This window comes from Agelaius phoeniceus, chromosome 2, assembly GCF_051311805.1.
Source record: "Agelaius phoeniceus isolate bAgePho1 chromosome 2, bAgePho1.hap1, whole genome shotgun sequence".
Taxonomy (NCBI): Eukaryota; Metazoa; Chordata; class Aves; order Passeriformes; family Icteridae; genus Agelaius; species Agelaius phoeniceus.
In genome coordinates this window covers 112671942-112696326 of record NC_135266.1, presented here as the reverse complement: position 1 = coordinate 112696326, position 24385 = coordinate 112671942, and the positions used below count along the sequence as shown (strand labels likewise).

At 45.9% G+C, this 24385-nt stretch overlaps 1 protein-coding gene across 5 annotated transcripts in view; it reads left to right on the top strand.

Annotated features, from left to right (window-relative positions):
• Positions 1-19583, top strand: part of BCL9 (BCL9 transcription coactivator) — a 57643-nt gene extending 38060 nt beyond the window's left edge. For 3 of the 5 annotated variants that reach the window (XM_077174549.1, XM_077174551.1, XM_077174550.1), the window contains exons 2-9: positions 4821-4903; positions 7902-8208; positions 9791-10107; positions 11012-11201; positions 11672-11771; positions 12189-14418; positions 16089-16349; positions 17391-19583. In XM_077174549.1, the coding sequence (XP_077030664.1) occupies positions 8156-8208; positions 9791-10107; positions 11012-11201; positions 11672-11771; positions 12189-14418; positions 16089-16349; positions 17391-18508 (4269 nt within the window). In that variant the 5' untranslated portion in view covers positions 4821-4903; positions 7902-8155 and the 3' untranslated portion in view covers positions 18509-19583. The remainder of the gene's footprint in view (positions 1-4820; positions 4904-7901; positions 8209-9790; positions 10108-11011; positions 11202-11671; positions 11772-12188; positions 14419-16088; positions 16350-17390) is intronic. The other 2 variants (XM_077174553.1, XM_077174552.1) reach the window with 2 other exon arrangements.
• Positions 19584-24385: the final 4802 nt, after the last annotated feature.

Sequence of the window (24385 nt, the reverse complement as noted above, 5' to 3'; positions counted from 1 at the left end):
GTTCCTGTGCAGAAGCAGATAGCTGTAGCTTAGGCTTTGAGGGGTTTTTGAAAGAATTTTTCTCTTGGCTTTTTCCCCAGGCTGATTTCTGGAACTGTGTCAGAATCTGCCAAGAGCTTGTTCCAGTCCCAAGTGAACCAAGTAGATCAAGTGTTTTTTACATAATAGCAGATGGGAAATTGAAAAGCTCTCAGTGTTTGTCTGTGTACACCTTGAATTTGATCACCAGCGTCCATAAGTGTCTGTCTCCTCCACTGCTTTGGAGAAGGAGTTGTACAGAGTCAGAAGCTGTCTAGGACAGCCATGCATCCCTACTGGATTAATAATGCACTGAAATGTTGTTAAATACATTAAAAATAAAGTTTAATGGACATACAGTTGTCTGTTTGACAAGAAGTGTTAGTATTATTCACAACTCTTGAAAGTTACACTTGTGAGAGTAGCGGGCAACATGTCTGTTGCAAAAGACTGTTTTAGAATGATTTTTTAAAGTACCTAAAAAGAATGATTACTTACACAGCCTTTATATCATGGCTACTGTTGGTTATCCATGCACTTGTCAGAAGGAAGAGAATAGTTGCTAGAGATACCATTTTCTCAGAAAAGGGGATAGTGGCATGAGAAACTCATACAACACTTAATTCTCTGAGCCTTTGAGTTTGTATTGTGCTTTGACAGTGATTGTCTTCACTGCACATTTTAAGGATGTAGAGGAAAAGGTTGGATTTTCTGTGGCCTTTGTTGTTTTGAATGGACTTCAGGAGAGATTTGTTCTTTGGGAAAGGTCCCCATCTGTGGTGATAGGGGCTGGGAGGAAGGGTGTCTGTACTGTCTTATTTGAGAGGAGCTGCATTGTGTGACCACACTGCATTTGCATGGGCCTGATTAAATATTCTTACAGTTTCTGGGAGGCTTATCCTCTGGTCCTAAATTCTTACATTAAAAGAAACAACTCAAGGGAACTTCTCCCCATGTAATGGCATAGAATCTTGATGCCCTTTTCCTGTCTGTGTCTGTTGGTCTTCAAGGTGCTAATTGAGGTGAATCTGTCTTTGCTCAGCCCCTTTCTCTGTGCTTCAGGGCTGGATCTAGTTGTAGGCAATAACCTACTCATTTAGAGTTCAACAGGGATGCTTACACCTCACGTGCAGGAGAAGGTATTTTCCCTGTGGAGGTTGCAAGGAGTAATTTCTGGTATAAAACTGTGAACATAGAGATAATGCTGTGCAGACTTTGGAATAGCAGTGATTTCTCTGATGTAGTAAGATGGAATTCTCTGGGAGACTGTGAGAACTTTGTGCATCATTTTTTATTGTTATGACACGAACATAGGAAAGTCCGTACTGTTTCAGGGTAAGTTAGGACCATCTAGAAACTGATAACTGGCTGTGAGTTGTTATCTAATCACCTTAGATGAACAACTTACCTCTACCTACCCTGGAGCATCCAAGTTACCCATCTGAAGGTACCTGAGGTATTTTCTGCCCTTGTTTATGAAAAAAGGGCAGAGGGACCTGGCAGAAGATGGGCACAAATGTATTTCAATAAGCATAAGTTAATCCATGCCTTTGCCATCAGTCAGCACTGCCTCCTTTGTGCCAGTGAGCACATGGACACCTTGTGGGATGAAACAGGAAAGTTGTCTCCTGAATATTATTTATATCTTCACAAGTGTTGGATGGGATAGAGTTGGATTGGTTTACACTGGTTGAAGTTGCTTTCCTGGGTCCAGTACAGAGCTGGTGTGCAGAAGGTAAGGTTGCATTTTTGACAGACCTATTTGAATGATGATGGGTTCAATCCTAGTAGTTTGACAGGCTTTATCCATTCCTGGGAAAGGATGAGGAGGACAGCTTTTGCTAGGAGGCAGAGACAGATTTAAAGGTGTATTTAATAGCCCTTGGTAGGGAGCCCTATCTAAAAATTTGGACTGCTTCAAGGGATTGAAGTGTCTTGTGTCCCTCTATCCTCAGGTGTCATAGGGAGATGTATGGGGTGTAGAATATTAATGTCATTTTATCTATTTGCTTTTACATGATCTTAAGGAAGTCGGACAGCTCAATAAAAGCTTTGAATAACACTTCCTGTGTCCTCCTTGTTTGCCAGTCGCTCTCCTTATCAATGAGGTGTGTAATCAAGCACTTTATTAAACAGCAGCTTATTAAAAAGTAATGTGCAGCTCAGCTGCAAGTGTGTAAAATAAGCAAATGCTCAACAAATCTGCTAAGTGCAGCACGTGATGAAAACCAGTGGTAGCTCTTGGGTGTAGTGGAGTCACCTTTTGCCAGGACAGCTATTCTCCCTCTCATGTGGTTGAATGAGGGTCGGAGAAATTGGAGGTGCCCTTCCCAGTAAAAATGTGCTGAAGGAGCGCGTTGGCTGATTCATTGCCTTGCCCCACCTCTCAGGTCACACAGGGAATCCACTGGTGGATGCACTTGCAGAAGTTTGCTTCCTGGTGGCTGTCAGGATCAGTGGTTGCTCAAATACCTCCTGCTGCTGCTATTCTGGGTTCCTTCTAAAGCTTCTGTTCTTCCCTGAGCAATCTCTTATCCCACTCTCTCTCCTTCCTTACCCATTCCACTGTCAGAGATACAATTCAGGGTGCAGGCTCAGCTTGCATTCAAAGTTATCATTTGTTTTCTGCAGCAGCAGGTCTCCAGCCTTTTTTCTTTTTCCATGCTGATTTTGAGCTCTCACCACCCTCAGTCCAGCACAGACTGACAGTCTCAGAAAGGCCATGTGGAAAATAGCAGTGTGCTCTTTCTTGTATGCAGAGAAAGGTTTCTTGCCTTTAATGCTTCATGTCACAGTCAGGCCACAAGTCTGATACTTTTATCTACTTGGTATGCTTTTATTTCATCTCTCCACATTCTCCTCCTCAAAGAGGGAGAAAAGACTGAAGTGAATCAGTGATAACTGCAGCTGTTCCTGCTGGAATAGCCATAATGATATATACCTCCAAGTACTTGACCACTTGTCACTATCAAGCTTCTCCAGCTTAGGGCCATAAAATAGGAATTAGTTAGTTTGAATTTTTTTTAAACCTTCTATTTGCAGTGCAGTAATATGGTGGCTGGTTCATGGAAGTACAGGGGTGGTCAAAATATTTAACTGAAAGGCAAACTGAGATGTGAATTTGCATCTCATTAATTACTCTTCGGTAGCTGCATTGTGTGCATGCTGTCAGCCTTTTGCCCTTAAATTCACTGTGAAGCAAACTTCCTTGTGCTATCAGGGCCTTGTGCAGGTGAGCAGCAGAGATGGGACACTAGGGAATGGAATTGCAGTGCAGTAACTGGGTAGCCTAAAAGATGGATGATGCCCCTCTTGCCGTCCTGAGCGATGGTCTGCAAGGCTGGGATTGAATGTTTCAAGGAATAGAGCTCTGAGCAATGCCGGTGATAGATTCTCTCCATCCTGATGTGTGCTGGTGTTCACACGCTTTCCTCTTCAAAGGAAAAGGTGATTCCTGTCCCTGCTCTGGTAGAGGTGTGTCAGTATTGGCACTGGCATGGCTTAGCCTGTATTGTTTCGTTGGGTGGGGTGGGGGAAAGGGGAGAGGAGATATAACTGGGTAATTGGATTCAGGGATGGTTGTGCTGCTGTGGTGAGTTTTACTGGATGAAGCAGCTTGTTGCGATAGGTGTTTGTTTCAGCTTCTGTCTGCAGGTGTGACTTGGCTAGATAAGGATGGTCTATCACGTTGATGATTTCATTGTTTGATTTGGCTGGACTGGGTGGAGAATGTAGCTGCATTGTTTGGGACTAGCTTTGTAGTTTGGTTTTGTGAAGTGGATTACATGGCAGCACGTTGCTACGTTATTAAGGTGAAGCTGCAGTAGATAATGGAGAACATTGGAGGGAAGAGAATATGCACAGGCTTTCACAATGCATAACTAGTTGAGCCTCCAGCTCCTGTGTTTCTGTCAGGAGACCTGGTCAGCAGAATGCGTTGGGATTACCCAGAAAAATTTTGGTAGTGATTTCAGTTTGCAGTTGTACTTTAACTGCGAGGCTGTCCATGCTGTGTAAATAGCTGAGAGTGCTCTGAGATACCACACTGGCCCTGACAGTGTGAGTGTTGTTTGGATTCATACTGTCTTGCAGCCTCTACAGTTTTCACAGCGGGTGAGGGAGAAGCTGGCAGGTCACTGCTGGTTTTTTTGCTAACCTCAAATTTAGCAGTAAGCTGCTCTTCAGAGCCTGTGTTTCCTTGTATTGCTGAACTTTCAGGCACTTATACTTGCTTTGGATTCCCTTCCTCCTGTAGGGTATGCAATGATGTGAAGTAGGAGCTGCCAGAGCAGTGCTTCCTCCTTCTAAAACCTGCCTGGTTTTCCCCTAGATGTGATTGCCTGGCTTTACCTGATATTTGATGTTTCTGTTTATACATTGTCTGGCTGTGGAGGAGGTTGCCTCTATGAAGCACAAGGGTTTGGCAGGAGTTGCTGGGCACATTGTGAGGGGAAGGTGAGCCTTTGAAGAGAGGTGGGTGCAGAGAAGGGAAGATGACATGCCCAAGCTTTGTGCCAGCTTCTCTAAGCACAGATGAGCTCATGGGAATCCAGCTGGCTAAACCTGGGAGTGCTAAAGGAGGTCTGCCCTATCTCCCCTCCATGGGCAGCGTGGATCTTCAGAGTCTTCAGTCTGATGGTGGCTTCTTGGGTGCTGATAAATCTTTCCAGGCTGAGCAGAGGCTTCCCCTTGGTGGTTCAGAGCAGCTTTTGATTTCTCTGCTTCTGTGGTTGAATGCAGGAAGGGGTGTACAGCTTAGCTGGGAGTTCTTGTTGGTGAAACCTTTTCTCTCCTTTTTCCAGGTGACTGTTTTTTGTGAGACAAGTGGTTTGCAACTCATGGCCTCCACGATGAGTACTGCAGTGTCGTGACACCAGGGGTCTTGGTAAGCTACTTGTTGGAAAAACAAGGGTCTCCAATCTATCTTCATGAATGCAGATCCATCTCTTTTGTCTATGCAGTTAAAGTTTGAATTAATTTAAAGCCATCCAAATTGTAGGCTGCAAGCAAATGGGGTGGGGCTACATTTTCACCTGTTCTCACCTCCTCTTCTGAGCTTGTAATGATAGTGATGCGGTTACATGATATCAACCAGGTCAGGGGGAAAATCCAGCTGAATAGAAATTTTTGTTGTTCTCATTGGGTTAGTTCCCATTCAGATCTTTCCCTGATGTGGTGAGAATGAGTAGCCAGCTGAACCATCCCATTTCTCTGTAACCTTTGCCTGCCATACCTTAAAGCCATCCTGAAAATACAGCCTTGGATGTAGATTTCCAAAATGTCTTGAAAAGTGGTTTGACCATTCACTGTCACTGACCCTACCTCTAATTTTAAAGCAATGATACAGGCTTTGCTATAGTAGGCAGACTCCAGCTGCAAAAATACATTTCTCTAGAGCTCTTCCATTATTGAACCCTAGATTCCCAGGCATATATGTGTTAGAAGTGCATTGAGAAAAATCATGAGACATTCCATTTCACATTATAAAAGATGGTACATTCCCTGTGTGCAGAAATAAGAAGCTGAGGAAGTTGAGTTACTGTTGTTCCTTCAATGAATATATTGATGTATCCTTTATAGCTCTTTCTGGTAAGAATAAATTTAAACTGAGATTGGAAAACACAGTTCCCTTGCACAGCACATCACTTCGAATATATGGAAGATGTGCATATAGAATAATAAAAATGTAAGGTTAACAAATTGGAGGGTTCTCCTCCCACCCCTGGGTGAAGTACTTGAAAGTTTGGTGATGTCAAGAATACTGTGTAGCCAGTGTGATTGTGATTCTTATCTTCATGTTTTCCCATTGCACTGTGCAAGACTGGGACCCTTGAGACAATTCTCATCTTGTAATAAAAGGTAAAATAATGTATAAATATCCAAAAGGAAAAGCTGAGGATTAAGCAACCAGAATACTTAAGTTCATCATGCAAGCATTACATCCTGCTGTAAACATCAAGCTCTGCTCACTGTTATGCTGCTACTCCTGTTCTCATTTTTTTTTTAACCTGGAATTCACTGTATTTTCAGTCACACCTTCACCTTTAGTGAGGATGCAGAAGTTTCACAGAGTTCCACTGGCTTTTACAGATGTGTCAGTCTCTTGGAAGGCAGAGTTGGGTGCTCTTGATAATGTTACAGTTTTATTTAAGAAAACAGACATGGGAGCCAAATTTGCATGCAAAGATGATACAATTTAGATATGTGTGAAGAGATTTTGTCTCCTCTTTAATGTATCTGTATAGAACCAGCTGTAATTGCAACATGATAGTAGGAACAATAGGGATAGGGCAACTCCAACATTGTTCCCAAAATCAGTGGGATAACCAGCTAAAGCCCCAGAGAGGCGTGTGGGTCCTCTGGAGTGTGTGGCTCAGACTGGAGTTCATCTGATTATGCCTGATAAGAGGACTTTAAAATGAGACATTTGCTGCAGAAACATTCCCCACATTTTAATAGGTTCATGCAGCACTGTGGAGGTGAGAATAGGCAGTAGGATGACTTCTCTGACTCATTAAGGAGATGTGGGGTAGAGAGGAGAATTTTTGTAGGTGATGCAGAACTTCACACAACTAGTGCAGTGTGGATCATATTAAAGTAGAGCAGCACAAAGTCACTAAGATGTGTAACAGCACAACCTCACAACTGTACAAATTTGGGGAACTGAAAAACTGTGGTGCTTAATACTACAAGTTGCTGGTAACTGCTTGGCCAGAGGTGATCATAGAGTGCCCATGTCTTTTAATCCTCTGTTGTCATCAGCACATAAGCCAATTTTTTGTTTTGAAATGCAGCTTGAACAGTAGTTTCTTCATAAAATTCAAGACACTCCCATTCTAATAAGGTTTATTTTGTTTCATTTGGTATATATGGGAAGAAACTACTTCTTTGGTGCTGAGAAGGAATATCGGGAATATTTACATTTGAATAATATTTAACTAGCAATGCTTAATACATTAACAATAAATCTTGGTTAGATTCTAAATTAAGTGGATTTGCATCTGAGTAGGTGAGATGAACAGGAGAGATTTTGTTGAAACATAAACAAGACAGAAATTTGTTCCAAAATAATTTAGCCCAGAGCACATAAACAGTAATGTTCAATAGTTTCCACCTCCAGAAGCAGCTTTATGTGCCTTACTGCCTGCGTCATGCATATTGTTTCTTAGAAAGAAGCTGAAAAAGCAGCTGCTTTTTTTGTGCCTTTTTTTTTAAAAGCCTCAATAATGTGTGGTGTGTTGCTGAGCAAATTTAGCTGGGTACTACTCCAGTGCTTTTTTCACCTTTCTAATAGATATGATGAGTGACTAACCTCTCATGCTTTCAGAGTAATCACACAGAGCAGTAACTTACAGGTGGTCAGGAAGGCATTTTATTTTATTTTTCTCCCTTTGTGTAACTCTTAGCACACATCATTGAACATGTGTCTGGGTATATTGGACCAAAGAGACAAAAGATTTAAGTAGAGTTTATGTTCTTAAGAAATATCAGATTACGGCCATTCACAGGGGAATTTTGGATAGCTAAGTCATGTTGGGGATTTGTACTTTTGGCTTCCTACTGACTTTTGAAGTGTCTTTAAGTTGAGCACAGATGCAGAATGTAAGTGTTTAGATACAAGGTGCTTCCCTGTTTTGTTGACTCCAGAATGATTTGCTTTGGACAAAGGGAAGATGGCCTCACTGCCTGTAAACTGAATGGCTGTAAACTGAATGGCCAGCCAGGGCTGCCTCTGGTCTGAAATACACATCTGTCTGAAAGCTCTTCTTCTCTCTCTTCTTGGGAATGGGGGAAGAATTGCCATGCATTTCTTCACAGCAGACACATCTGCTTGGGAAGTTCCTCATTGGTTTTCTGTTCTCTCCTTGTGGGGTGGTTTGCAGTGTGCCCTGGAGATGCGAGACTTCCCCTGGGCAGCAGGAGGCACGCATCTAGAGAATGCTGGAGCTGCAGGAGGGAAGTGCCCAGTGCAAAAGCAGCGAGGAGCAAAGAGAAAAAAGGCAAGCAGGCAGCCAGCACTGAGAGAAGCGGGTGGCAGGAAGCGCTTCGACGCTGCCTCTGGCGGCACGCTCCCCAGAGGAACTTGACGAGAGCCCATCTGCGTGTGTGTGAGACTGTGAGCTCAGGATTTCTGTCAATGCATTCCAGTAACCCCAAAGTGAGGAACTCCCCGTCAGGCAACACACAGAGGTAAGGAGAAGAGGCTGCAGTCAGCTGCTCTGGGTTGGTGCACATAGCCATCCCTGCTCTGCTGCTGGATTAGCCCAAGGACTGTGGCAATGTGGCTTCCTGCTCCCTCTGTGCTGCCATCAGCCTGCTGAGTATCTGAGCAGTGGGTGCACAGTGCTGGTGGTCTCCATGCTTGCAAGGCTCAGGATGAGCTGAAAGCTGTAAACCCATGGGGCATGGATTCTCCATTCCTTGTGCTCTCCTCCCTTTCACCAGGTGCCTGGATAGGCTGGAGACATGAAACCTGAAGGAGAGTTAACCTGCTGTTTCTATCGTGGTTTTTTTTTCCTTTTCTCCTCTTCTAATTATCTATTTTCTGAGAGATAGTTGGGCATCAGAAGTACTCTGTCTGTACTTTCACACAAAATGCTTTCTCCATATTATTGGCTTGAGCAGCCTGGAGAACTGATCAGCTGAGCACTGAGATCCTCTGCATCAGTCACTTGCCAGTGCAGCAGGTCAGCATTTATTCTCCACTAATTTGGAAAGGGAAAAATATGAAAGAAAAGCAGTGTCCAGGGACTTAGGATGGTTCTGATTGACAGCATTCTTGAGTTTGAGTATTTACTCCTAGAGGTCATCTGGAGCTTAGCAGTATTTCAGAGGGAATGCTTCTGAGTCAGATGTCTGTCCAAAGGAAGGACATCTTGTGTGAGTACCACAGTGAGGATGCTAGGAAGCACTGCCTGTTGGAAGTGATAGTGGTGATGCTAAAACACAATGCAGAAGATCCAATAGCTATGGAGTAAGTGGAGAGTGAGGAGGGAAGGGGTGCCTAACACCTGTAGAACCCAGAGGAGCAAAATATTTTTGGGATGCAATTTGCTCAGTGGAAGAGGAATGAAAGACTGAGTCTCCTTTGGCAAACTGAGGAGAATTCATCTGCCCCATTTTGCAGGAGTGTGCTTGGAGATGGTATCCTTCTCTTTCCTTATTCAGGGGCAGGTTGTAGCTGGTTTAATTGTTTTCACGGTCAGAGGTTTGTGTTTCTCTGGCAGCTCGCCCCGGTGGATGACGAATGCTGCAGTAATGCTGGGTTTTCCTTGTGCTCCCTGTAGAACTGGATAGGGAGGTGCAAGGGAGGGGTTGGGGGGGGGTCTGCTGATCAGAGCTGCAGTGTAGTTGGGGTCCAGGAGAATGGTGAGGGCAACTTTATAGTGCCTTGTTTGTTTACTCTGAGCTGGTCTTGGTGTGAGGTGCTTCTCTGTGCACATAGAAACCGTTGTCTTTATTGACAGAAGTGCCAGAGGTGGGTCCTCATGTGACAGCAGTTTCTGGGATCTGGCAGGTCTGTGGTTTGCCCTGGTGCCTTCTTGAGCAATGAGATTTCATCTTGGATAATAACCCTTTCAGGGCATGTTCAAAAAAGCACCTGCATGACTCTAAGCTTGCAGGCATTTTTTATTTGTCAGCAATTGTCTTAGCTTGTAAAGGTGACAGTGGTTGTTTCTGCTTCACTCTAATCTGTTCCTACAGGGCTGAATGAATCAATGGTGTGATTTGTCACTTTTTCCTTTTCTTTTTTTTTCTCCTCTCTCCCCAGCAGCCCCAAATCAAAGCAGGAGGTGATGGTCCGTCCCCCTACAGTGATGTCCCCGTCTGGCAACCCTCAGCTGGATTCCAAATTTTCCAACCAAGGCAAACAAGGGGGCTCCACCAGCCAATCCCAGCCCTCTCCCTGTGACCCCAAAAGTGGAGGTCACACCCCCAAAGTGCTCCCGGGCCCGGGTGGGAGTATGGGGCTGAAGAATGGGGCTGGAAATGGTGCCAAGGGGAAGGGGAAGAGAGAGAGGAGCATTTCAGCAGACTCCTTTGAACAGAGGGAAGCTGGGACTCCTAATGATGACCCAGAAATCAAAGGTACGTTTGCTAGGGTTCATGTGCAAGTGCAGACAATTAGTCTGAATCTTCTGTGAGATGGAGAATTGCTCTGCAAGTATTAGTGAGACATTTTGTTTGTCTGAGCTTCTCAAAGTTCCAGCCAATGAAGTCTAAAGGTCTTGAAAGCAGGCAAAGAGGAGAGGTTGTCCTAGCTGGCATTGGTAAATGTCTTGTTCACGCTCGGTTAGAGCCCAGACCTGACTCTGGTGGGAAAGTTCCTTTGTAACTCTTAAACTCCCCCAGAGGATTTAAAAGTACAAATGCAACCTGTTGGTCTCCTTCTGGCCTTTGGCCTTTCAGGAACTGTTCTGTTGTAACTGGGGTTTTAACAATATGCAGGTCTGTTTTGTCAACATAGATACATAACCCGTAGCACCCTGACTGGTAACACAAGCCAGAGAGCTGGGATTTCTGTTCCTGGCTCCAACATTGCCTCTGTGAGGCAGTGCAAAACCAGACCATATGTTCAGTTGTCCATCTTTGTTGTCCATTTGCTAGGTCACCTAGCTGAGGTGGCTGAGCAAAAGAAAAAGTAAAGTTTTGCAAGAGTGTTTTCGTGAGGCAGACATATTTATCTTTGTTTCTACATAAAAGTGTAGTTTTCCTGCTTTATGTGGTCATTGGAGAATTCAAAGGATCAGTTGTGGGAACTGCTACTTTCTTTGGAAAGGGACACAAGAGGAGCTTTCTCCCAGTGTTGCTTGAAGGACCCCAAGGCTTTAGAGGAAAGATATGTAGTGTAATAGAAGAATTGCCTCTAGTGGTGCTTGTGGAAGAAGCAGAAAATTTCAGAGGAGAAAAAGCTCTGATCAGTTTCCAGAATTGATTTGCAAAGAGATCCCATGATAGTAATTCCCTTCTTTTCCCCTTTGTCCCTTTCCAGACTGCAATTCTGCTGATCATGTGAAATCCCAGGAGTCTCAGCACACACCACACTCCATGACTCCTTCAAATGCTTCAGCCCCAAGGTCTTCCACACCTTCCCATGGTCTGACTGCCACTTTGGAGCCAGCAAGTGGGCAGAAGACTCCATCCAAAGTGGTTTACGTCTTTTCTACTGAGATGGCCAACAAGTAAGTAGGTAGCTGCTTGAATGTCTTCTGGGAGCAGGCATTACATTTGTGCTCATCTTTTAAGAGATTATCAAGGGCATTTTCTGCATCAAGTAGCAAAAAGTCATTACTTGTTTTGGGGATGCTGAAGAGGTTGGAGTGGACCATATCCCTGCCTTCTTTGCTCTGAGAAGTAATTGCTTAATTCTCTGAAGTATGGGTATATAATTTTTTTTGGCAAATACTGGTGGATATTGTTTTGCAATCCATGCAATGAATAGAAGCCAGGATGGCTTAAACTGAGACATGAACCCTGAATGCTGATGAGTTTGTAGACGTCAGCATTTTTCTTTTGCTACTCATCTAGAGTGAAATATGTGTGGCTAAATCTTTCTGCCTTTTGCCAGCTGAAAGATAGAAAGGAGGCCAGTTAAGAAAAGTTGATTCTTGGTTTCAACTGGATATCTGCATCTGCCTGTCTGTCTTTGCAGGGCTGCAGAAGCTGTGCTGAAGGGACAGGTGGAAACCATCGTGTCCTTTCATATCCAGAACATCTCAAACAGCAAGGCGGAACGAAACACTGTACCCTTGGTAGGGAATACCTGCATGGGGGTGAGAAGGGGAAATTGTAAATGTGCCTGTGTCTGGTTCAGAGAGATGGATGATTATTTACACTCTGAAATATGTTTTAGGAAGACAGACAGTTGTCATTCAGACTGTCTGCAAATAAATGTCTTGGGTCATCCAAAGAAGAGTTAGAGTCTTGCAATATTTGGGTAATGTATTTCCAACCTGTAGGTCATGTAGAGCTAGCACAGACAAAAGGGGTCCCTGCAGTAATGCCTTCAGCAAAGTAGGTTTCTGCATTGCCAAAAGGCAGCTGTGTAATTGCTGCATGAAAGCAAATTTTGGGCTGTTGGGATTGAGATTGGGTGTTTTGTTTGCACTGCTGCTTATGTGACATGGCTGTAAGAAGAGCAAGTGACTGAGTGTGCCTTTCTCTTGCAGAATCCTCAGATCACTGCACTTCGGACTGAACCCAAGCCCCTGCCACAGCCCCAGCCCCCCGCTGCCCAGGACCAGAACCCTCCCCAGAACGCCAAAATGCAGCCGACTCCGCCCGTGTCAGCGCCAGTATCCAAACCCACTGGCCCCCCATGTCCCATAGATCAGGACAGTCCCAGTGTGGAAAGCAAAGTGATGTCTGTGGGCAGCCCTGCCAACTCTACCCCGTTGCAGACAGAAGGATTTGGGCAGAGTTCAACCCCCAATAATCGAGCGGTTAGCCCAGTTTCCCAAGGTAGCAATAGCTCTGCTGCAGACCCCAAAGGCCCTCCCCAGCAGGGGTCTGGTGGGGACCCATCCAGTTTGGGTGAGAACCCTGATGGACTGTCACAGGAGCAGCTGGAGCACCGAGAGCGCTCGTTGCAGACCCTGAGGGACATCCAGCGCATGCTCTTCCCTGATGAGAAGGAGTTTGCGGGAGGGCAAAGTGGGGGGCCACCCCCAAATGCTGGGGTGCTGGATGGTCCCCAAAAGAAACCCGAAGGGCCGATACAGGCTATGATGGCTCAATCCCAAAGTTTAGGCAAAGGGTCGGGGTCTCGGACAGATGGAGGGGCTCCGTTTGGCCCTCAAGGACACAGGGACATGCCTTTTTCCCCAGATGAAATGGGGCCACCACCAATGAACTCCCAGTCAGGAGCCATAGGCCCAGACCACCTGGACCACATGACTCCTGAGCAGGTGGCCTGGCTCAAGCTGCAGCAGGAGTTTTACGAGGAGAAGAGAAGGAAGCAAGAGCAGGTGGTTGTGCAGCAGTGTTCTCTGCAGGACATGATGGTCCACCAGCATGGGCCGCGTGGGGTGGTCCGAGGTCCTCCCCCTCCCTACCAGATGACCCCTGGTGAGGGCTGGGGACCTGGGGGTCCGGAGCCCTTCCCTGAAGGCATGAACATGTCCCACTCTCTGCCCCCCAGGGGCATGGCCCCTCATCCCAACGTGCCCGGGAGCCAGATGCGCCTGCCTGGTTTTGCAGGAATGATGAACCCTGACATGGAAGGCCCCAATGTCCCGAATCCCGCCTCACGGCCTGGGCTTTCAGGAGTTAGTTGGCCAGATGACGTGCCAAAAATCCCAGATGGGCGAAACTTCCCTCCTGGTCAGGGTGTCTTCAGTGGCCCTGGCCGAGGGGAGCGGTTCCCCAATCCGCAGGGCCTGCCTGAAGAGCTCTATCAGCAGCAGCTGGCTGAGAAACAGATGGGCCTCCCTCCTGGTCTGAACATGGAAGGCATCAGGCCCGGCATGGAGATCAACAGAATGATGCCCTCCCAGAGACACATGGAGCCTGGGAACAACCCCATCTTCCCTCGCATGCCGGTAGAAGGACCGATGAGCCCATCTAGGGGGGACTTCCCAAAAGGAATACCCCCACAAATGGCTTCTAGCAGGGAGCTGGAGTTTGGGATGGGCCCTGGCAGCATGAAGGGGGACATGGGCATGAATGTCAGCATGGGCTCCAACCCACCCCTGGTCCCTCAGAAGCTGAGGGAGGCAGGAGTCGGGCCGGAAGAGATGATGAAGCTGCGCCCCGGCGTGTCAGAGATGCTCTCCTCTCAGCAGAAAATGGTGCCGCTGCCGTTTGGGGAGCACCCGCAGCAGGAGTATGGCATGGGTCCCAGGCCTTTCCTTCCCATGTCTCAGGGCCCAGGAGTCGGTCTGCGGAATCTCAGAGAACAGATGGGGCCTGACCAAAGGACTAACAACCGGCTCAGCCACATGCCGCCACTACCTCTCAATCCCACCAGTAACCCGAATAGCCTCAACACTGCTCCCCCTGCACAGCGCAGCCTCGGCCGCAAGCCCTTGGATATCTCTGCGGCTGGCCAGGTGCATTCGCCAGGAATCAACCCCCTGAAGTCCCCCACCATGCGCCAGGTCCAGTCTCCCATGATGGGGTCTCCCTCGGGGAACCTTAAGTCCCCTCAGACGCCCTCCCAGCTGGCAGGAATGCTCGCGGGCCCCACTGCCGCAGCTGCTGCTGCCTCCATTAAATCCCCCCCTGTCTTGGGGTCTGCTGCTGCTTCTCCTGTCCACCTCAAGTCTCCGTCTCTCCCCGCACCTTCTCCTGGATGGACTTCATCTCCAAAGCCTCCTTTGCAGAGCCCTGGGATTCCCCCGAACCACAAGGCGTCTCTAACCATGTCTTCTCCAGCCATGCTGGGGAACGTGGAGTCGGGTGAGTGCTGCCTCTGCTAGCCAGATTTGGTGCTTTGGTTCATGTTGGGTCATCCAAGATGTGCAGCAAAGGGAGGGGGGAGGGCTCCTGCAGCAGGATATGAGCTGGATGGCCCTTTCCCTATTTGAGGGGGGCTGTGCTGAGGGTTTGGTGGGTGGCCATGCAAGCGGAGGGTTGCATTTGTGGGTTTGCACCCTGCCTCCCATGTGTTGAGCTCAGGGCTGATCACTCTGAGGATGTAAAAGCAAAAGGATGGGGTTAAGAGGTGTGAAAAGATGTGGAGAATTGATGGGAGAAATCTCTCCTTGGAAGGGTCTTGTGCTGTTCTTCCATAGCTCATAGTCACTGTAGCACAACAGAGAAGATCCCATTGATGTTATTAAAGCACTTTGGTATAAAAGGTTCCTACAAAGACATGTTGAGCAGTTAACCAGCTGTGTATCTAGACACAGGTCAGGAATGGTTGGTCCTTTCTAGGTTTACATTGCAGACAGGAAGTTGTGATTCAGTTGTTCAGACTTCAAGCATTTTGGAGCCATCTAAGCACCACTGTACATAACATTTGGTTGCATGCTAAGCCGTGCTGTGCCTGGGACCTTGGGGTCCCGCTGCTGGCACACTTCTGCTCCCACCTTCTCAAAGCTCACCCGCCCTTCAGTCCAGGCTTCCTCAGCTCTGGGCAGCCTCCCCGCCCGAGAAATTCTCCTGGCTGGAAAAGTGGAGCCCTTTGCCCACGTTGCCCTCTAGTGCTGCCGCGGGTAACAGCGGGGACCGGGGCCGGGATGTGCCAGTGGGGTGGGCGGCTCGGGAGGGCACCCAAGTGCTTCAGTCTGTGCCTTACTTAATGCTTAATGAATGCTTTGACATGCAGCTCTTCCAAACCATGGATCTTTTGGCATTGCGGTTTTTTTGTATTCTCTATTCTCATTTCCTCTTTTGATTGGGAGGGGCTGAGGAATGTGCAGTGAATTTTCAGTGAGAGCACAACTTCAGTTTAGCATCTGCACATTGGTCTGGGTGGCATAAAATTCATCACTGAAGAAAAAAGGACATTGGAAGTGCAGTTTAGTTACTTCTAGTTTTGTGAGAGGAAGGGATGACATTAAGCTAATAGGTGCAGAGGATGCTTCTTTCACTGGAATAAGCAGCTAATATCTCTGTATGAAACAAGAAATGCAACGTAAACAGGGGGTTTTACTTGTAGTTCCTGATGCAGCTTGTCAGAAATGTACTCGCATGTCTCAGCATAATATCTGCTACAGCTTGCCTTGTGCTGCCTATGTCTTTTTTGATTTTAGATTTTGATTTTTATGGCTAGCTCTGGTATCTAAGTCTGTCTTCAGTGTATGGAAATTGAATAGCAGAATTTTCAGACTAAACTGGTAATTCTTCATGTGGATTTGTGGAGGCTTCAAGATAGTTCTAGTTAGAAGTGTTATACAGTAGGATAACATATTAATCAACTTGACCAATAGGTTTGTTTTTCTGGTTACCTTTCATAATCATTGACTGCATTAGTCATGTAAAGTCTTGCAATAGGAAAGATTTCTAGGGGAAAAGAGTTTGATTTCCTAGAGATTTCTAGGGGAAAAGAGTTTGATTTAAGGAAAACAGTAAGAAGGAGAAAAATTTAAATTCATGCTCTTTTTCTTTTCTTTTTTTTTCCTAAGGTGGTCCACCTCCTTCCACAGTCAGCCAGTCTGCTCCTGCGACTCTCCCTGGAAATCTTCCCTCTAGCAGTCCTTACACAATGCCTCCAGAGCCAACCCTGTCCCAGAATCCCCTCTCCATTATGATGTCCAGGATGTCCAAATTTGCCATGCCCAGCTCTACACCGCTCTATCATGATGCCATCAAAACTGTGGCCAGCTCGGATGACGACTCCCCTCCAGCACGCTCCCCAAACTTGCCACCTATGAACAGCGTACCAGGTAAGAAAATCAAAGGGACATAAGCACAAGGCATCAGGGTGATTTCATGGAAACCTCATCAAATGAAGACAGTGAGATGGGAAAAAACTTGAGGAATATGTAGCCATGGGTTGTTTTCGAGGAAACATTTGCAATTCTCTGAGATGGAAATTCTCCTTGCAACTGCTTTTTTCTGTTCAGAAAGTGTGCATTCTTCAGAAGGTGTCTAATGTGGAAAGCACTTATGTATGGGAGAGATTCTCTCTCAGGCAGACTGGAATTGTTTGTGTGAATGAAGGCTGCTCATGGGATTAAGGGTTGGACCTACAATGTGTTGTCCAGAGGAAACTTCATCTCTCCTGTCCTAAGGCAGTGCCATAGAAGTTTCACTGATTTTGGGGGGTTTGTTTGGACACTGAATCATCAAAAACATAAAACTAGGCTGTAGCACCTCCACCCTATTGAATTAGTAGTTGAAAAAGGTGATGAGTGGATGTTTCAAGAGAGTGGCAATTGGTGATGAATTCTTGATGAGTTTACCTGTAGCTTTGCAGTGTGTTTCACACAGTAATGGTTGAATATATCTGGGGAAAGCTGGCTAATTGAATAAGTTCATGATGGTAACTCATTAACCTCATTGATCAGTGTCTCTTAGTCTTATGAAGGTTACCTGATTTATCACTGCTGAGTTTTGAAAGGAGTTCTGGTCACTTCCCAGTGGACAAGTGTCCATATGCTGATAATCTGTCACAGACATGTTTGCTACTGCCTGTGTCATCCAGACTGCCAGGGAGGTAGTAAAAGTATGGTTTGGATTGAAATCCTCTTTATGGAGCAGGCTTTTGTCACTGGTAGGGCAGTGACAAGTTTAGGGAGATGGCTGTTCAAGTGGCAAAAAAATTCTGGTTAAAATAGCACTTTTCAAAGCCACTGCTGATGGTTTTTTTACTAGCACTGTCTTTTGTGTGTGTGCAGACTTGGTAACCTTGCAGAAAGCTCTCTGATGGCTTTATTGATTATTACTGGTTGTTGTCTAAATGTGATTCCTTGTTTCTTCCCTAGGAATGGGCATTAATTCTCAGAATCCTCGAATTTCAGGTCCAAACCCAGTGGGTCCAATGCCAACCCTTAGCCCAATGGGAATGACCCAGCCTCTTTCCCATAACAACCAGATGCCCTCTCCAAATGCTATGGGACCCAATATACCTCCTCACGGGGTCCCCGTGGGACCCGGCCTGATGTCACACAACCCAATGATGGGGCATGGTTCCCAGGAGTCTCCAATGGTACCTCAAGGACGCCTGGGCTTCCCGCAGGGGTTCCCTCCCGTACAGTCCCCTCCACAGCAGGTGCCATTTCCACACAACGGGCCCAGCGGTGGACAAGGCAACTTCCCTGCGGGAATGGGCTTCCACGGAGAAGGACCTCTGGGGCGTCCTACCAACCTGCCCCAAAGTTCGACAGATCCAGCACTTTGCAAGACTGGAGGCCCTGGCGGTCCAGACTCCTTCACTGTTCTTGGAAACAACATGCCTTCGGTTTTCACTGATCCAGAGCTGCAGGAGGTGATCCGTCCCGGAGCCACAGGAATACCCGAGTTTGACCTGTCCAGGATTATCCCGTCGGAGAAGCCCAGCCAGACACTACAGTATTTCCCTCGTGGGGAGGTGCCGGGCCGCAAGCAGCCGCAGGGTCCCGGGCCTGGCTTCTCCCACATGCAGGGGATGATAGGAGAGCAGACCCCGAGGATGGGACTAACATTGCCCGGCATGGGGGGCCCCGGGCCGGTGGGAACTCCGGATATCCCTCTGGGCACGGCTCCGTCCATGCCCGGTCACAACCCGATGAGGCCGCCGGCCTTCCTGCAGCAGGGCATGATGGGGCCGCACCACCGCATGATGTCACCAGCACAGCCCGCCATGCCCGGCCAGCCCGCGCTCATGAGCAACCCCGTGGCCGCCGTGGGCATGATCCCGGGCAAGGACCGAGCCCCCGCCGGGCTCTACAGCCACCCGGGCCCCGTGGGGTCACCTGGCATGATGATGTCAATGCAGGGCATGATGGGACCCCAACAAAACATCATGATTCCCCCCCAGATGAGGCCCCGAGGTATGGCTGCTGATGTTGGCATGGGAGGATTTAGCCAAGGCCCTGGAAACCCAGGGAACATGATGTTTTAAGCTGCTACCATAAGACTGGATGTTCTGATCCTTGTCAAGATGAGATTCCAAGTCCTGAGGGCTTTTTTGGGAGCTTCAGGAGTACAGTTTGGCCATGCAATAGGTGAAAAGAGACCAGAGGATGCTTTGGGAAATCTCGAATGTATGGAATTACCTGAAAAAAAAAAAAATTCATTTTAACAGGTTGTTTTTTTTTTAAGATTTATTTTTTAAAAATTATTTTTGTGGACTTGGGTATCCCGTGACGGCACCTGCTTTGAGAATCTGTAGCTGTATTTTGAGAATTGCCATTTGTCACAAGTTGCACCATTCTCTGTATGTTTACGTCCTTCGGACTGGCTTCTCCCAGGACTTTCGGTTATTTTTGGGGTTTTTTGTGTACTGTACTATATTGTAAAAGGGATTTTAGCAGAGACTTTAGTCTTTGGGGTGAGAGGAGAATGGGATTCTAGGCTGTTTACTTTAGGTGGAGAATCCATCTTCAGAACTTCGGACTATTTTCCTTCAACTCCAATGTATAGAAAAACCAAACTACGACCTCAGAGCAGAGTATTAATGAAAAGCACAAAAAGGAACTTAAGTTCAGTGAGGGGAATCTTTTAAAAGAAATAAATAATAAGTTAAGGACATATTTTTCAAATTATGGCGTGCTGTCCAGCACCTTCTGTCTCTCCCTCCCACTCTTTATTAAATAGGCTTCTCTCTCTCTCCGTCCCCTTCTGTCTCCTCCTATGGCAGCTGCAATACATTGTGTTATTTTGGGGAGTAAATCTAGGAGAGCCTCTCCTCACGTGGGGACTCTTCCCACTTTTAGGAAGGGGCTGGACTTGGACACTGTTACATCCTACAGTAGTCTCTCTCACTGTTTCCTATTCTCCTTTTCTTAGAAACCCCAAGTGATTTTATTAATGTGGGAGTGGAACAGACACTAAAAGTTATCCAGGATTTTTTTTTGTGGTTATTTTTTTTCCTCCCCAGCGTAAAACGTTCTGTGTAACCTCCATTAAATTTGGTACAAAACCACTCGCCAGGGCTGTGGTGTCAGAAAAATAAAATATATTGTTTCTTACAAAAATGAACTGTCTCCTTTATCCAGTCCAGTTGTTTCTGTGTAGATCAAACAGCTGGCCAGATGACTGTTTGCTCTTCCTTGTGATCACAGCCAGCCTAGAGGCCAGGTGGGCTAAACTTTGACAGCTCCTAAAAGTCTGGTCAATAGGCAGCTGTGTGTGCTCCTTTTGAGGCAATTCTGTTAACTTAATCCTGAGCTGAGCTTGTTTTCCCTTGGAGTGAGGTCTTATTTCAGAACACCCCAGGAACTATACTTGCAGACTTCCTCAATTTGTCGAGGGTCAAGGAACAGATGAAACTTGTCTCCGTCACTTCCTCCTGGAGAGTGTTTGCAGCGCTGCAAGGTACACGGGTTTGAGCTCCCCCTGAGCAGCAGTGTCAGTCTGCCAAGGCACTGGGATTGTGTCCCTCTCTGGGGACTCTGGATTGGTCAGGTCTCTGACTGCCAGCACTGAGAGCCTGAGATGGTGGGGAAGGATGAACTTTAATAACAAAGGTGAGAGAGAAATTGTCAGTGAGCAGATTTTTATCAAGACAGCCCTGCTGAGTAAATTGTTGCTTTGCCACAGCTCTCATTGATTGCTTCCTAATCCCCTGTCTTTTCAAACTTGCCTTTTGAGAGGATTTCAGCAAGGAGGTTTTATGGTCCTGCCCATGAGGAGTGAAAGGATGGATGACAAAACATGGATTGGGAGTTGAGCCCTGCTCCTGGAGAATACCAGCACGAGCCAGATATGGATCTGTAGGCCAGAGTGTGGGCTCTGTGGCTAGCTGTTCTCTGGTCCCCCAGCACTATCTATGGCGTGGGTAATCTGTTCTTCCTTCCACTTATTGCTACTTAAAACTATTTCAATGAGTAGTTTCTTCAGAGGGCTGGCCATTAGTGTGAAAATTCATGTGGAGAATGAGTATTTTTAACATGCTTGTGTGTTGTGTGTTAGAATTTTTAGTTAACTGATCCTTACCAGGTGGAAAAAGAATTCCTCTTGGTGGCTGATTTACTAAACTTTTGTTGCTGGTGTTATAAAATGAGTGAAGCCATGCACTGTTGGAGGCACGCAAGCCTCAGAGCCTTCTGTTGTCTGCTTCCAAATTCACCTTTGTGCTGTCATGCAAATTTACGATGATTTTGGGTGAGAATTACTCTTTTGACAAAGTGTAGGATGTCTGTTGTGGTGCTTCCCTCTGACAAGACAGGCAGCGTGAAGCACAGGCTTGTCAAGATTTTGGAAAGAGATGACAATGACACAGTAAGTGTTATTTCTGTAGAGCGGAATTACCTCTTCTTTAAGTGGTTGCACAGCTCCCTTTTGAGGACCTTGCATGGGAATTGTTACAATGCAACCTTTTTAAGTGTTGCCACTTCTGCCATCACTCCTGGCTGTTTTTACCATGTTGAACAAAGCAAAGTTCTTGATCGACATGGAAATGAGCAGAAGGTTTTGGGATTTTTTTAAACTGTCGTAGGGCCTCCTATGCCTGTTAAGATTTTGAATAGCAAAGGATTTGAGGTGGCTGTGACTTATTCTAGGAAAATTAGCACAGGAAATTCACTGTTTCAAAGCCACTGAACAGTGAGAGGATACATTTTAAACATTCTGTATAATTAAAGTTCCTTCTGTTTCTGTCTAACTTATGATGCTGGCATTTAGTATCTTAATGAGATTTTTCCTACAGAAAGTGCAGAAGATGTGGATTCTCCTGAGTACACATAGGTGCACTCAACCTCAGTGTTTGCACCAGCAGATGAGCAAGAGCTGCTAAGGTCGTAGCTGGCTCCAGTTGTGAAAATGATTGTGTAGATGTGCGTAGATGAACGTCTTTGTTTTGCTCTGATTCTTCTTCTTCCCTTTTTGCTTTGCAAATGGAAAAGCTTTCTAGCTGTCAGCCTTGCGGATTCACCTGAGGATCTGTAAGTCAGGCTCTGTTCCCTCCTGCTTATCAATAGAAACTGTGACTCAGCTTTGGTAGTCATGGTACAGTTGAAGATGGAAAGTGGGTTGCCATTTTTAGTTTTCTTTCCCCACCCCCCCCTTTTTTTTTAAGCTTTCCAATCATCCTCCTCCACCTTTGTTTGAAAGAATGAAATAGACTTTATTCATACATGCTTGGCTGCTCTTCCTCTCTAGTAACATGGGAGGAAACAGTCTGCTGTTCAAATTATCTCATCCCAGATGGCTGCGCAGCCGGAGTGTGGAGAGACTTAAAAGGTAAACCCAGCAGATGGTGAACTTCTGAAACGCGAAGTAATGTGCCTGCTAAATCAAAAGTTTAAAATATTTGAAATCTGTTTGTTTTAAATTAGTAGACTTGCACTCAGGTCATCTGTGAAGTACACTGGCAGTTTTAAGCACCGTCCAAATAAACTTGAGATTTGTACCTGTATTATGGGCTATAGCTAATCTGCCAAAGAAGATGACAGCAAGGAGCCAGCCTTAGGAGTTTAGTGCTGACATCCTTGGGGAGTCTAATGGATCGCATTTCAGAAGACAGACCAGTGTGTGGAGATCTGGTCTGCATCAGTCTTGGTTGGGATTTGAATGCTGGTAGTGCTTCTGGTACAATACATGTGTCCTGGATCAGATAGATGTGGGTGCCCAAATCTTTCTGAGGGTAAGTTGAAATGCCCCAGTTTTTGTTGCCCCAAAATGTTGGGACTATATCAAATAGGGTATATGCAGGGCTTAATTTTGAGGTGCTTTGTGTGCTCCCTGCTGTGCTGGTTTTCACTCAGGTGGCAGGACAGGCTACATTTTATTGGTGGTGTGTGGTGCTGTTCACAGGGGTCCCAGGACGAGGGAAGAGATGAGAATCTTGACTCCATGTTTCAGAAGGCTGATTTATTATTTTATTATATATATTATATTAAAAGAAAATTATATATTAAAATGATACTAAAAGAATAGAAGAAAGGATTTCTTCAGAAAGCTAGCAAGGAAAGGAAAAAGAATAATAAAATCTTGTGACTGCTCACAGCCTCGACACAGGTGGCTGTCATTGGTCATCAAGTAAAAACAATTTCACATGCTGGGTAAACAGTTCTCCAAATCACATTCCAAAGTAGCAAAACATGGAGAAGCTGAAGCTTCCCAGATTCTCAGGAGAAAAGATTCTAATGAAAGGATTTTTCAGAAAATATGTCTGACAGTGGTGTCCTTCTGCACTCATGATGGTGAATGCTTTCCTTGTGCAGCCTCACTGGCTGCTGGCTGAAATCTGTTCCCTAATGTGACACTTCTTGAGGAAAAATGATCCATGTTTGATTTAGGCCTGTATTTACTAAAATGTGCTTCACTTTGCCAGTTGGTAGTAATTCTTAACCTAAAATAGTTAATGATACATGAAAAAAATGATGCTGTTTTGTTCGGGATACTGGGAAATTGTTGATTTCTGAGAATTTTTATTCCACATTCTCAGGAATGCCTCAGCTCTTCCATGCTGTGTTTGCAGTACAGTAGCTCCCACTTACCTGTGTCTTTTGGTATTAAAACTCTTCCACTGTCCAACCAATCCTCTTCTGAAATGATCATTTACACTAGTTGTGGTCGGAAGTAACTTCTCCTTCATCCTGTGGGCCACAACTACCATGGAAGTGCTCAGTGGGATGGACCATTGCATGGCCCAACCACTTGGACACTGAGGAGAAAGGTAAGGCTAGAACAGGGCAGAGGGGGCACTGCAGAAACCCTGCAAGAGACAGTAAAGACCTGTTTCCAGTGGTGCCTTCCTCCAAGCCACTGCCAAGAAGCTGGCTTCCTTTTCTGAGGTCTTCTGCTGTTACTGAACTTAGTGTTACCCTGCCTAGAGTGATAGGAGGATCTTTATTGTGTAAAAGCAGTGCCCTCTTGAGCAACTTGTGCTTCTGAGTGCTCTGGCTTGTTGCTGTGTTGCAATTTTTTACCTGGCTGCTCGTCAGTTTTGTTGGGGATGCTCCTAGTTATTATTTAAGAATGTGAATTCCCTTTTTGTATGGTCAAAGTTCCTGATGCCTTTTTCCAAGCAGTTCATGCCTCACAAATAACTTGTAATCGTAGACCTAAATTTTCATCACTGTTCCCCAAATACTTGAAACTGTGTATAAGAGGGAGCTTGATTAGAGCAGAACACACTGTTCTTAAGGAGGGGTAGGCATTGATTTTTATGTAGTGGCATTATGGTTTCAGGCTGTACAAAAACTTGATGGAAAATAACAATGTTTTGTTTGCTTTTTTTGACAGCTTCTAATAGCAGTTTAATGAGACTTCCAGCATTGTATTTAGCATTCAAATTATTCTTTTCACTGTTGCATGTGTCAACATGCAATTGTGGTGGGGGCAGGCTAATGAAAGGGTAGGGGTAAATCCAGCCCATTCTTCTTAGGGAAAAGGTGCTGTAGTGCTTCCATCACATATCTGTCAATGGCTTACATTAAGTGATTTTTTTTCTCTAAGCAAGAAGAGGTAACACAGAACCTAAATTCCAGGTCCATTTTAATAAATGGTCCCCCCTATTTTAACCTGCCTATCCCAAAGGAAGTAGGGACTACGTTTTATTTACTTATTGAAATGTGGAGATCTTTTTCAGTTAAATATTCAGTGAGATCAAGTGCACCCTCAGCAAGTTTGCAGAGGACATGAAGTCAAGTGGTGCCATTGACACAAGAGAAGGACCTGGACAAACTTGAGAAGTGAGACTGTGAGAACCTAGTGAGGTTCAACAAGTCCCAGTACATGGTGCTGCACCTGGGTCAGGGCAATCCCAGACATGAGACCAGCCTAGGAGAAGAAGTCATTGAGAGCAGCCCTGTGGAGAAGCACTTGGGAATTG